Source organism: Octopus bimaculoides, chromosome 16 (genome assembly GCF_046866305.1).
Source record: "Octopus bimaculoides isolate indiv1 chromosome 16, ASM4686630v1, whole genome shotgun sequence".
NCBI classification, from domain to species: Eukaryota; Metazoa; Mollusca; class Cephalopoda; order Octopoda; family Octopodidae; genus Octopus; species Octopus bimaculoides.
In genome coordinates this window covers 22810410-22824841 of record NC_142943.1, presented here as the reverse complement: position 1 = coordinate 22824841, position 14432 = coordinate 22810410, and the positions used below count along the sequence as shown (strand labels likewise).

The window sequence follows — 14432 nt, the reverse complement described above, 5'->3', positions numbered from 1 at the left end:
ACATTTGGAGGATTCGGTTCATCCCTCGAGTCTTTAGCCTGGTTTAAAATCTTCTTTAGGGATTTTGATTGCTGTTTACTTTTTATGATGGTGTACGTTTGGAGGATTCGGTTTATCCCTTGAGTCTTCCTTGAGTAGGGCTGTGCTTTGGAGTATGGTGTTGAAGGTCTCATTGTTAAGTGGGTTGTGTGTAGAGATGTAAGGTAGGGTTTTTAATTTTTCATCCTTTCTTGGTTTTGGTTTTGGTTGTTTCAGGTCTTATATATTTAATGTAAGTGTTCGTTGGATTGTATTGTCTATTAGGGGTTGTGGATAATTCCTATTTATGAGTGTAGTTCTGAGTTCTTGGAGACGTGTGTCGGGTGTTTGTGTCTGATACTATGGTGCAAATCCTTTTGGCTAAACAGAAAGGGATGTTCATTCTTGTATGTTGTAGGTGGCATGAGTCAAATAGTAGGTACTGCTTTGAGTCTGTCGGTTTATAATAGATATCCATCTCTATTTTGTTGCCGACTTTCTTAATGAGGATATCTAAAAGTGGTAGTTTTTCCTGGTTATGTTCTATCGAGAATTGGATGTTTTCACTAATTCCATTTAGTAGTATTGAGCAGTGATTTTGCTTTTATGTTGTTGAAGTTAGCTTCTCATGTTACCATTGTGCATTGCTGTCATTGTCTATTCATGTCTCACATGAGATGTTTTTGTTGCATGTGCATAATACTTGTGAGCAGAAGATTAAGATTAGTGGAGGATGGTATTATCTGTGCAGAAGTGTGTGATGAGAAGCATCGGTAATTAGGAAAGAAGAATATGGGAGACATAACTAAACATTGGAATACACCAAAGTTGACAGTTGGATTGAAGAGAATCCCATCAAAAGCATGTTGCACTGGAACAATCTTGTACAATTTTAAAATTTCTGTAGTTTCTGTATCAATTTTGTTATTGATTGCATACATACTAAATCTGAAAGTCCACGATGAAAGCTTCATATGTATAAAACCACAATGAAAGAGAAGAGGCTGACAACAAAATCACACATACCCAATATTATCATTAAATTCTTCATGAACTAAACAAATACTGTAATATTCTTAAATCCATTCTCAGGAACTTTAAGGAACACACCAATGCATGATTAAAGGCAGCTTGCCATTATAGGCTTTATAATGACTGTAAATTATAACATGACACAGGGTGCAGCCATTACTGTGTGTATTTATTTCATCATTCATACCAACTCATGATATCACACTTTGTGTGCACATCTTAATGTAAAATTACTGTTATTACATCTCACTTCTTTACAAACATTGCAAAAGGTATTAGTGTTGTCAATATGCACACAAAGTCCAGGTCCTGGCAATATTTGGAACTTAAATTATCAACTTCAAATAAACTCAATTATATATTACATGGAAAAATATGAGCATGAAAAGTAATATTCTTAAGATTATAAACATGGAAAAGTACAGGACAAGTTATTACACCTGTAAAAGTACAGGACAAGTTATTACACCTGTAAAAGTATAGGACAAACTATTACTTCAAGTAAAGTAAAGAATAAGAAACTTTTTGCTTAAAATATTATAGCAAAGAATGCCAGTTCTAATTTATCACTCTTTACAGATGTCATCTTTTAAATTTATTTTACAAAATTGTTCAGCTAATTTGTAAGTTTGTTTAATTAGTCACTTTTTTCTGTAATTAAGGTAGTAAATTAGCCAAATTCTACTTTAATAAGTATAGTGTTATTTGTAAACTATAATAAAATATTTTTTAATATTCAAATTTTAATTTTAGCTGCAATATTTTAAGTAAAAAGTCTCTTACTCTTTACTTTACTTAAAGTAATAGTTTGTCCTATACTTTTACAGATGTAATAACTTGTCCTGTACTTTTCCAGGTTTATAATCTTAAGAATATTACTTTTCATGCTCGCATTTTTCCATGTAATCCATAATTTTTCCAGGCATTGCTGTTATAAGATAATTAATAATGTGTCAATTAATAATTTAAGATTTTACCTTATAAAATATTGAAAGATAATATTTAAATTTTTCCATGTAAGTGATAATAATATTTCAATTTTTTTCATGTTTAATTTAAATATATATTGTGATTGAATTATTTGATATTACCCATCCACAAAGGGTTTTGTAGCATATTAGATCACAGGAATTGATTAAACAAAAAAAAATTTCCAATGATTCTGGGGTCGGGGTGGGGGGGATACCCCTCTTGCCCCACCCACATTTTTCCAAAGCAAAATAAGAGATTTGCAGCATATTAGGAGGTCAGAGTACTTGATTTCACACAAAAAATCCTTTTTTTTTTTTTCTTAGTGAAAATCGTGCGTGAGTTAATATAGAAATTTAGGATAATGTTGTTATTTAGGCTCAAATCAACCCTATCATCAAAGACATTCCAGCTTTCAGTAAACTGTCTTTGTAGAGATAATGTAGGACATTATGTACAATGGGGGATACACTGGCACCTATTTTTAGCATGTCAAGCAACCAGGTAGAGGCTCTTTCATTGGTTTGAATACATGATGGGATTTTTTTACATATATTTGTATAATATGTATACATCGGCAGAAGTTAGAGAGTAAGTCAAAAGCTGAGAGTTTCATGTATTGACACTTATCAAGCGCGAATTTGTCCATTGTCATTCTGTAACTTGTGATGAAATAATTTCTAAGATACAAAATTTTGTCAAAAACGTTAAGAGTAAACCCTGTTGTATGTGACACATTGTACCAGTATCAGAAGTTTCAAAGTGTTTAGTTAAAAAAAATTAATGAAATAATCTGTACATCGAATTGAATAGATCCGAAATGGATAAAAGGCAAAGTCGGCCTCGGCAGAATTTGAACTCAAAATGTAAACACAGATGAAATACCACTAAGCATTTCACCGGCACTCTAACATTTTATCAAATAGAACTAAGTAGACATCTCAGCTAGTAGCTTCTGTTTTCTTGAGCAGATTTTTTACTGCCTGAAGTGTATGCTCAGCTTGTCCATTTGATTGTAGGTATGTCGGACTTGATGTTGTGTGTTTGACATCTCATTCTAGACCAAAGTTACAGAACTCTGCACTTGTAAACTGCAGTCCGTTATCTGTCATGAGCTCATCTGGGATGCCATGTCATTTTGCTTGATAGGTCAGGCACTGCTGTGATTGTCATTTTACTTGATAGATCAGACAATTTCACAATACTTTGAGAAATAATCCACACACCCTAGGTAGTCAATGTTCTTGTACACAAATAAGTCAGCTCCGACTTTGGCCCATAGTCAATCAGGAATTTCATGGCTCTCCAACAGTTGTTTCAGATTACTCTTTCTGTTCTCATTGCACACAGAACATCGTGATACAAATTCTTCAGTTTGTACAGTCATTCCTAGCCAGAAGATAACATCTTTGGCTCTGAGTATGCACTTTATCACTCTGAAATTAGCATCATGAATTCTCTTCAACATTTCTGTTTGTAGTGTTGCAGGAACTACAACTTTATCAGCTTTGAAGATTAAGTCATCAACAACAGTCAGTTCATCTCAAATATTCTAGTGGTCTCTCACACTTGCTGGAACATCATTTCTGTTTTCTGGCCATCCACACAGAATCACTGATTTCAGCTGTTGCAGTTTGTGGCAATCCTGAATTCACTCAACTTTCCTGAGGTCATCAGCAGTTATGATATTAGGTTCACATCACACTCGGTTTCATCAAACCAATCATTACTGGCTTGAAGATATGCCCTGCTCAAGGCATCTGTAAGAATCAGTTCTTTGCCAGATTTCTAGATAACTTGAAGATCATACTTCTGTAAATGCAGCAACATTCTCTGCAACCTCTGAGGAGCTCTACACAAAGGTATCTGAAATATGATTTCAAGGGGTTTGTGATCAGTTTCTACTTGAACTCTTTTCCCGTAGACATACTGATGAAACTTCTCACATCCATGTAGGATACCTAGCATCTCTTTCTCAATCTGCATATACTTCTTTTGTGCACTTGTCAGTGACCTCGAAGCAAATGCTACAGGTTTTTCAGCTTGCATCAATACTGCTCCTAGCCCTGCAAAGCTTGCATCCATTGATAATGTTACTGGCTTTGTAAAATCAAAGTACTGTAATACTGGAGTCTCTGTCACTTTCTTTCAAATTCTTGAAACAGGTTTATTGCCTCTCTTCCCAGTGCCATGCAATGTCCTTCGGCAATAAATATACCTCTGGCACCAACTTCACTGAAATACCTCTGGTGCTAACTTTACTCCAGAAGGTAGTCAAGTGATTTAGTATCTACCAAACAGGGTATTGAAAGTACACAACTTGGAACTGCTTTCATCAAGTTGTATCTGCCAAAATCTAGACTCTGCATCAAGAATGGTGAACAGCTTGGCACCTGGTATTTGTGACATAATTTTCTCAACAGTTCACATGGGATAATGTTCTTTTCTCATGGTACTATTGAGATCATTTGGATCTATACAGATCCTAATCTTGTTTGGTTTCACTACTGTCACCCAGTTTGTATGCTGAGTCGCTTTGATGACAACTCCAAGCTTGGTCATTTGATCAAGTTTTGCCTGCACTTTGTCCATCAAAGCAGCAGGCACTTTTCTCAGCAGGTGTACCACAGGTGTGATTTTGTCCATTAATTCTATATGTTTACCCGGCATGCATCCAAGTCCTTTTAACAGCTCTGGATATGCTCCCAGTATGTCTGTATTCACTTTCTGAATGTTGTGAACTCACTGTACCAATTTCAATTTCTCACAGGTTTTTCTTCCCAGTATACTTGGGCAGTTTTCCTCCACAACCTGGAATAGTACTTCATTCAAAGTGCCACTGAATTTACTTGATACTGATAGTTCCATCTGTCCAAACAGGAATTGCTTTTCTCTGAAGTATGACACAGGTTTCATTTTTGAACTTGACAGTCCCTTATTCTTCAAATTCAAGCAGTTGAACATTGATTTGGAAATGATATTGTACTGTGCACCTGTATCCAGTTTGACTTTCACTGGTTTCTTGTTGATTGATAAAGTCTCATACCAGTTTTCATAATCTTCATTACTAGTCATATGTCCAATGAATAATTCTTTAAATTTTTCAATTTCTTCAGAATTGTCAACGGTCTGAATATGTTTGTGTTTTCTCTCTCTAGGGTTTTGTCTGTCATGCCTAAATGGTATTATAGTTTTACAGATGCTGGCAAAATTATGCTTACCACTTTTCCTGCAGCAGGACACTTGTCTTTAGCATGTTTTTAACTACACTGTTTACACTGAGAGTATTCTATTGTTCTACCTTTAGGTTCATGCTTTCTTCTTGGACTCCTACTGGCATTCACGTCATTGACTTCTTTAGACATGGTTGACTGTTCATCATTAAAAACTTTCAATTGCTGTCCACTGATTTCTGTAGCTCTATACATCTGTACAGTATTTTTCCAAATCAAGATCATGGTCTCTCAATAACCATATTCTGAGGCTGTTACTAAGAATTCCACAGACAATTCTGTCTTTAATAAGCCTATCATTTTATGTCCCAAACTCACAAGTTCTAGATTTATTCTTTAGATCTGTTACATACTGATCAATTATCTCATCTGGTTTCTGAGATCATGTGAAAAATGCATGTCTCTCAATTGTCAGATTTTTCTTAGGTTCACAGTATTCCTTAAAACTTTTGCTTCACTTTGTCATAATTCTTGCTATCTGCTTCCTAACTCCACTCAAAAGAGTTTCACACTTGAACTGCAGCCCTTCCCACTACATGTTGTAGAGTAGCACTCTGTGATTTAGTTGCAATTCTGCTAGCTGTAAGGTAAAGTTCAGACCTTTGTATCCACCATTTCCAGCTCTTGGCTACATTGCCTTCAAGATTAAGCTCATTCAAGCTTCTTATTTGTTCCATTCAGGCGATTATTCAATCTCCTTCTGATACCATGTAAATTATGACACGACACAGGGCGCAGCCATTACTACATGTATTTATTTTGTCATGCATACCAACTCATGACACTATCATTACAATGACTAGCTTTTGATGCCAGATACAGATCAAAATTTTCAGCTATTAGCCATTGCTCTTTCCAATTCACTGATGAATACATTTGATCACAAATCTAGGAAATAATTCAATCTAGTTGCTGATTGTCTATAAGGCTCGAGTAAGACTCATAACTGAGTACTATTCTCATACTGAAATAGTGCTGCTACCCCCCCCCCCACACACACACACACACATTCATGCACATGTGCATGCACTCACGCAAATATCCTAACCTGCATCCAAAAGAAAGCCATGCATCTTCCACTCCTCTCATATATCTGCTGTCCCTGTCCTTGCACTAAACAAGTTATCTAATTATTTCTTCTCATAATTTCAGACTTCTAGAATTCCCACCCTGCCCATATTTTCTCAACAAACATTAGAAGTTCAAGCTTAACATAACTGTATTGCTTTCACCAGAAAGTTTTGTAAACTTTTCTAATAGAATTTTATAAAAAGAAATTTTTAACAGTATATGTTGTATTTTTTTTTAGAGTATGTCTAAGCAAAAAATGCTCATGAGATTGCATGTCATGGACAAGGATTGCCAACACAATTATCTTCCAAATAATGTTGAAATGCCTCTTTATATGCCAGTCATAGATAAGTAAGTTTTGATTTAACATCTTACGTTTTATTTAAAAGCTTTCATCTCATGTGTGCTGAACAATAAATGATTGTTACCTTAACTATTTTTGTTTAATCTAAGTGATAAGTCATATTTATATAAACATATTTATGATATATATTATTTAGAGTTAAAATCCAAATTAATCAGAAAGTATCCAGTTTCATGTTATAGAAAATACTTTTCGCAATAATTTTCCAGCCTACTTCACTCATAGATTTATTCCCTCAATATTTTATTTTACATTTTAATTTTATAGACAACTACTTTACTACATATTGTCTATCTCTTTACTATAGATAGTGATTTCTTACACTGTCACAAGCCAAAATTTTGAAGAGTCAATCAATTTACATTACCTAATGGTTCTTTTTTTCCTTTCCTATTTTTTTTTTACACAATTGGGAACAAAAATATAGTTGACAATGGTAGGATTTCATCTCAAAATATTACAAGGTGGTATCAAAAAGTTCTTGGACTAGTTCTGTTGCACACCAACACACAGTTGCTTGCAATGCCACTTGGCACCAACACAGCAATGCCACTTGGCACACTGCCTCATGAAGGTCACTGTTAGCTAACAGTGACCTTCATGAGGCAGTGTGCCCAGTGGCATTGCTGTGTTTACTTTGCAAGTTGTGTTTTTGTGATCACATGTATGCTGTAGTCTGCGATTTTTGTCATGGAACAAAGAGCTAACATGAAATTTTGCATTAAACTTCGGAAGTCTGCTACAAAGACATTGAACATGCTTTGGTAAGCTTACAATGTCGAGGCAATGGGTCATATGCAATGTTTCAAGCAGCAGAGGTGCACGACAGTCGCAACTGAATCAAGAGCATGCTCATCATTTTTTTTACATCTGCAGTATTGTGCATGGAGAATTCATCCCCCAGGGCCAGACTATGAATTGAGAGTTCAATTGCAATGTTTTGGTGTGTTTGAGGCAGGACATTCAGCAAAGCAGCCAGATCTGTGGAGGATGAAGAATTGGACGACAGTGCATGCTGTCACTGAGGTGTCCTCACTCATGAGTTTCTTGCCAAAAACATGGTGTCACTTCTACACCCACCCTATTCACCAGATTTAGCACCTGCGGACTTCCCTCTCTTCTCCAAGATGAAAATGCAGCTCAAAGGTCAATGTTTTAGCACTGTTGCTGAGCTCAAGAGTGAATCACAGGTCCTTGACTCACATACAGAAAACAACTTCCAGGATGGATTCCAAAAGTGGCAGGAACACTGGAACTGGTGTATTGCTGTGCAAGGTGACTGTTTCGGAGGAGATGATAAAACTTAAATAAATAAGTTATATTTTTTATTAAACAGCCAGTCCAAGAACTTTTTGATACCACCTCATCATCATCATCATCATCATCGTTTAACGTCCGCTTTCCATGCTAGCATGGGTTGGACGATTTGACTGAGGACTGGTGCAACCGGATGGCTACACCAGGCTCCAATCTAATTTGGCAGAGTTTCTACAGCTGGATGCCCTTCCTAACGCCAACCACTCAGAGAGTGTAGTGGGTGCTTTTACGTGTCACCCGCACGAAATGGAATGTAATTAAATTCTGTAAAGCATTTAGTCTGAAATGTAAAGCTTTCTCTTGTCTGTACCTTACAGTGCTTTGTTGTAATATGTCCACTGTATTCTCATCTTAAATATTCATTATGTGTAAACAAAAGGAAATAAACATCACATCAACATTGCTGGTGTCTTATTCTGAGGTTTTACTTGTAAACTTTAGTTTCGGTTATACATCATGTAACAGTTTAAAAAGAGTTCTATGTAAAGTTATACAAATTGAAACTCTTTAAAAACCTAAACATTAACAATATCCCAAACATAACCTTTAAGGTGATGTTGTATGCTAGATGAACACTAACAGTAGTCATTTGTGTAGTGTGTCTCTCAGAAACTCAGATGCTCCTGTCTTTGTTAGCTTGAAATTTACTCACAACCTCTGATCCACCCATTCCTTGTTTATCTTTGTTTCTTTTATTCTTGCCACATCAAATTTTAAACAACTATCACTAACAAAGTAATATGAATTTAAAGTCTCAATAAGTGATTAGTTGTCCAATTTTGCAAAGTACTTTTGGCAATCTTGGCAACAGGAATATTTCCTACTAAGGCACCAGCATTGGTTAGATTATTAAGTTCAGAAGCTTCTAAAGCTAATGGATTCCACATTAGTTCTTGAAGTGGCTTCAGAGAAAAGAATTTAGATGTAGACTTTTAATTTGGTTGATAATGCATTGAAGGGCTGAGAAAATAGCAATATGTTAAAACACAAACTTATGTGTGAAACTGTGCCACAGTATTTCAAGTAATAGTTTACTATACTTCCAGCTATGAAAGATGAAGGAAAATCCTTTTCCATACCAACAAGGGAAATAGCTGCTGGTGATCTCAAATTATCTAAGAGAATATCTATTTTTAAATAAAATGAATCTGTCAATAATAGAATTTCTAATTTTGAGCACTTAGAAATTTATAGAAATACCTATATTTGACCTGAGTTTCAGCATACTGACTGGTGATAATATGTTGTGACTACAACTGTAGTATAGATAGAAATTATGACAATTGCACAGAGAATTGAGATGATATTAGTTTCCTTCAATTTATCAAAAAAATAGTTTTGCACAAATTTAGATAAACCCATACATACATACATACAACACATAGACACATGCACACACACACAGATACAGATGTAAATGCATGCACAGATAAGGATACACACTATAGAAAGACAGAATGGACTGAACAAAATAGGAGACACGTGGGGTGAAGAATCACTGAAAAGTTCACATGATGTGTGACAGAAGATTTCCAAACAGTGCATGTGTTTATTTGGCAAAAGGAAAAATAATGACCATCCTGAAATATAACAATATCTATTTCAACACACAATTTTATATCAGGAATCTTGCAAAACAAATACATAAACATAAAAACAGTTCAGTTTGGGGCTATTTGACGACTCAAAGAGAAAACCATATTGTTTGTGCTGATCAATACTAATTTAATCCCAGAAAAGAAATGCGCATTTTAGCAGTTTACTCACACCTGATACCATTTTTTTGTTGTAAATTTAATGTATTAATATTTTTTTTTTTTTAGAGTTCTAGGTGTTCATGATGGAAATTTAGAAGAACTACCTCTGAGAATCATTGTTGAATGGGATTCTCATTTATGGGAAATGTAAGATTTTTTTTATTAATGATTATAATGATCAATAATCATTGATTTTTTTTTGGTTTTTAATTTAGGTATAAATTATCTAAAAACATTAATATTTCTTATATATTCAGAATGATTGCCAATTCTAGTGTTGTAAATAATTAATTCTTTTTTTACAAGGATCTTTTTAGCTTTTATTTATACACATATCAATGAATATCTCTCCATATTAATTGGTTTCATCATCATCATCATTTGATGTCCATTTTCCATTCTGGCATAAATTAGACAGTTCAACAGGAGCTGGCAAGCCAAAGAGCTACATTCGGTTCTGTTTGTCTGATTTGGCATGATTTTTATAGCTGGATGCCCTTCATAAAGCCAATCATTTTAAAATAGCTTGTAAGACTAAACCCTCTCAGCTGAGGGAGGAAGTGGAGCCAAGGGAAGTGACTGTGTGTCAGGCAATAGGTTAGAGTATAATTGGGGGACAGAGGTAATAGGTTAGAGTATAACAGGGGGACAGAGATTGCTATCTTATGATAGATACTTGGCTACCGCAGTAGGATAGGAAAGGAGAGGAAGGGGAGAGAGAGAGTTAGAAAGACAGAGAGACAGTCAGTGTGAGAAAGAGATATTGGGGCCTATTTATAGGCAACTGTAAGGGAGTATAAATTGTACAGAGGGGATTGAGGGGTATGTTCCATAAAAGTGTGAGGGACTATCATTAGCAATGGGGAAGACATGACTGTAACAAATGATGGTGAAAGAAAATGGAGTGTTAGGTATGTTAGAGCATGGAAACTGTGCAGATTGATATGTGAGGGACAGTGAAGGGGTCTGTAGTGGGTGGTGATCATGCGTAGTGAGATGAGGATGATGGGAAGAAGGCTTGTAGGTGTGTTTTGAAAGAGGACTAATGTGTGAGTGAGGAGCATGGTTGTAAAGGACATGCCTATACCTATGGATGGCCAAGATTTTACTTAGCTTGTTGTGTTTTCTCAAGCCCAGCAAAATGCCAGATATCTTGATCCTTTCTCATCTCCTCTATGAAGCTCAACATCTAAAGATCATTTCTCACAACTCTGTAAAACTTTTTGGAAGTTAATCATTTAAATATATATGAGCTTGTCTAGATATGCTATTATATGCATGAGAATACATACATAATACAAAACATGCAAATCTGCATATATACATACATACATATATACAAAAAAAAAATATTCCTGATTGGTTATATGCCATAACCAAGAATATAATACTTGGCAACATATGTATGTGTGTGTGTGTGTGTGTGTGTGTGTGTGTGTGTGTGTGTGTGTGTGTGTGTGTGTGTGTGTGTAATATATATCTTATATTTTAAATCCATCTGGGTGTTGTCATTTCAGCCATTTTCATTTGAACATCTAGAAATTTTATAATTTTTTTTTAAAGAGATGATTGCACTGAAGAATTATAAAACTATTATTATTAGCACTTATGTATATTATTTGTAGGATTGTTAATCATACAGCTCAACTTTTGGATGAACATTGCAGTGTTATAAATGTACAAACTATGCAACAGAAAATGGGTCATACCACTTTGAAAGATTGTTTTTATTTATATACACAAGAAGAAAAGGTAATAAATATTGTTTCTCATTTTACTTTTTGACATATATTGCATTGTATTTTTAAAACCTTCATATTAAATCTTCAAATGTATTCTCTATCTTACTAAAAATGATCACAAAGCCAGAGGCCAAATTGAGTCATAAAATTATAAAGAAGCAGGTTCTTGATTATTTTTTTTTCTCTCTCTTTTTATGAATGTGTATGGAGTGGGGATGGGACAAACAGGAAAAGCAGTTCATCCTTACCTTAGCCACAGGATAAGCAAGCATCAGGTTAGACTCCAAAAAGGAAACAGAGGGAAAGATTATTCCGTGTGGAGACATCTTTTTCTCCCTAACTCCTCTCTCCTACAAGTGGTACATTACTCTTGGCTTATATCTTCAGATTCCTCTTTGATCTTAAGATTACTTCATATGTTAGCAACCACTACTCTCCACATGCATATGCCCCAAGAAAATCTACAAACTGCTCAACAATAGAAAAAATTTCGATTTGTGCTTCCCAATTATTTATGTCTATATATATCATCTGTAACTGGAAAATGCAGTTTAATGCCTTCATTTTTATTTGAGGGCACAGAGACTACTCACACCTACAGATCAATTCTCCTAAGAACCCCAGGCATATATAATTTATATATATAAATTTACCATTATCATCATTGTCATTTAACAGCCATTTTCCATGCTGGGATGGATTGGATAGCTTGACAGGAACTGGCAAAGCCAGGAGCTGCACCAGCTTCCATACTCTGTTTTAGCTTGGTTTCCATTGATAAAATTCTAAGCGACATTTTATCCATCTCTACAGTCTGAGTCCAAATTCCACCAGGGTCAACTTTGCCTTTTATCTTTTCGGGGTTGATAAAATACCAGCTGAGTACTGGGATCAAGTAAATCAACTTCCCCCCTCCCTCGAAATTGCTGGCCTTATACCATAATTTGAAACCAGTATAATTTATGTATGCATATAATTATATGTGTGTGTGTGTGTGTGTGTGTGTGTGTGTGTGTGTGTGTGTGTGTGTGTGTGAGTAAATGTAATGATAAGCAAGTTAGGCAAGTCAATATATAAAAAATATTAAATACAAAAAAGGTACATATAAAAAGAAATGATATCAGGAATTAAAGCAGTTAAATAAGAATTTTACAAGTCCAATAGCTACTTCTGGGGGCTTTGTGATCCTAAATAATGATTGAAAATTGATTCCATCATCGGATAGTACCAGCCTCCATCTTCAGGGAAGAATTTTACATTTGAGGTGTTGACAGAAAGGAGATTAAAGATGGAATGATTTTGTGAAGAACTAAGTGTATTAGAAGTAGTTGGAAAGTAAGTAGTGGAAGGAGAAAACAAATTTCAGGGTTAAGCGTTATTAATAAGGTAGTGAGAGTAGTAGAAGTGGAAGGTGAGAGGAAGAGGGTAGGGTTGTTTAGGTAGTATGTGAATGGTAACTTTTGTCTTAGTTTGTATGAAGACTATACAGTTAAAGGTTGAGGTAGTGAAAATTGTTTATATAAGAAATACACAAACTAAATTTTATATCTATAATGTTGATGTGTGTATGTATTTATGTGTATGTTGTCACAGATCACGTATGTGTGGTTGTGTGTGTTTTTACGTTTCTATGTTATGAAAAATATGTAAAAAATACTAAGAGGAGACAAGGACGCTGAACATGCAGACAGACAATGTAACAAAAACATGAACGAGTGAAATGCCGATAAGCCCCAGATGACCAGGTCACGTAGATAGTTAGAGGTGTAGAGGGATAGAAGAAAGCTATTAAATGGGAGAGAGGAAGAATAGTCTTCAACCAAATTAATCTATGACTTTGTATGTATCACTTTCTCTCTCTCTCCCTCTCTCTCTCTCTCCCTCTCTCTCTCTCTCCCTCTCTCTCTCTCTCTCTTTCTCTCTTATATGTTGAGCACATGATCGATGTGTAAGAACAGTGGTACAGATAGAATGGAAGAAATATAAAAGTTGCTAGAAACAAAGGCCAAATCTCCTTTAAATCACACAAAAGTAAACGGAATTTTAAAAATCTAATTACTGCACTGGAAAGCTCACATTGAGAAAATTCCATTGATGTAAAAATTTTCACTAAAAAGTGGAAAATGTGGATTCCTATAAACTTTTAAAAAGGCTTCACACAGGCACACAACTTCAGCTTTATATATTAAGATAATTTTATATATATATATATGTGTGTGTATATATATCTATATATCTATATATATATATATATATATATATATATATATATATATAATTGTATATATATGTGTGTGTTCCCAGGCTACAGGCCCACACCCCCAACACCCATACTGTTAGGATTGGCACTCTCAACGTCGGCACGCTGAAAGGTAGATCTGCTGAAATTGTTGAGATGCTTGAACGGAGACGTGTAGATATGTGCTGCATCCAGGAAGTAAGATGGAGAGGAGGTTCCTCACAGGCAAAGAACACAGGTACAAGATTTTCTGGGCAAGGAACACTGACGGGGTCGGAGGCGTAGGAATACTTCTAGCGGAGAAATGGGTGGATAAGGTAATCGAGGTCGTTAGAGTAAGTGACAGAGTACTTAAGATTAGACTAGTGCTTCATCATAGATTAGCTACTGTCATCTCAGCCTTTGCACCTCAACCGGGGCTACCAGATGGTCTGAAAGACCAATTCTATGACACCCTCTTGCAAACTACCTCGTCGACAAGTGACAGGGACCTTCTCTTTGTGGCTGGAGACTTCAATGGTCATGTCGGACGTCGTGCCGGAGGCTTTCATGGCATACATGGAGGCTATGGCTTCGGTTCCCGCAACGAGGAGGGAACCAGACTGCTGGAGTTCTGTGATGCAACCGATCTTATGGTCTGCATTACCAACTTCAGGAAACCTGCTAGTCACCTAGTCACCTACCGCTCCG

General features: G+C 35.5%; 1 protein-coding gene across 1 annotated transcript in view; it reads left to right on the top strand.

Annotated features, from left to right (window-relative positions):
• The first annotated feature begins 3111 nt into the window (after nucleotides 1-3111).
• The window catches only part of LOC106875249 (ubiquitin carboxyl-terminal hydrolase 31), a 55274-nt gene continuing 43953 nt past the window's right edge, over nucleotides 3112-14432 (top strand). The window contains exons 1-3 of the mRNA XM_089364266.1: nucleotides 3112-6674; nucleotides 9828-9908; nucleotides 11387-11513. Of these exons, the coding sequence (XP_089220392.1) occupies nucleotides 6565-6674; nucleotides 9828-9908; nucleotides 11387-11513 (318 nt within the window). The 5' untranslated portion in view covers nucleotides 3112-6564. The remainder of the gene's footprint in view (nucleotides 6675-9827; nucleotides 9909-11386; nucleotides 11514-14432) is intronic.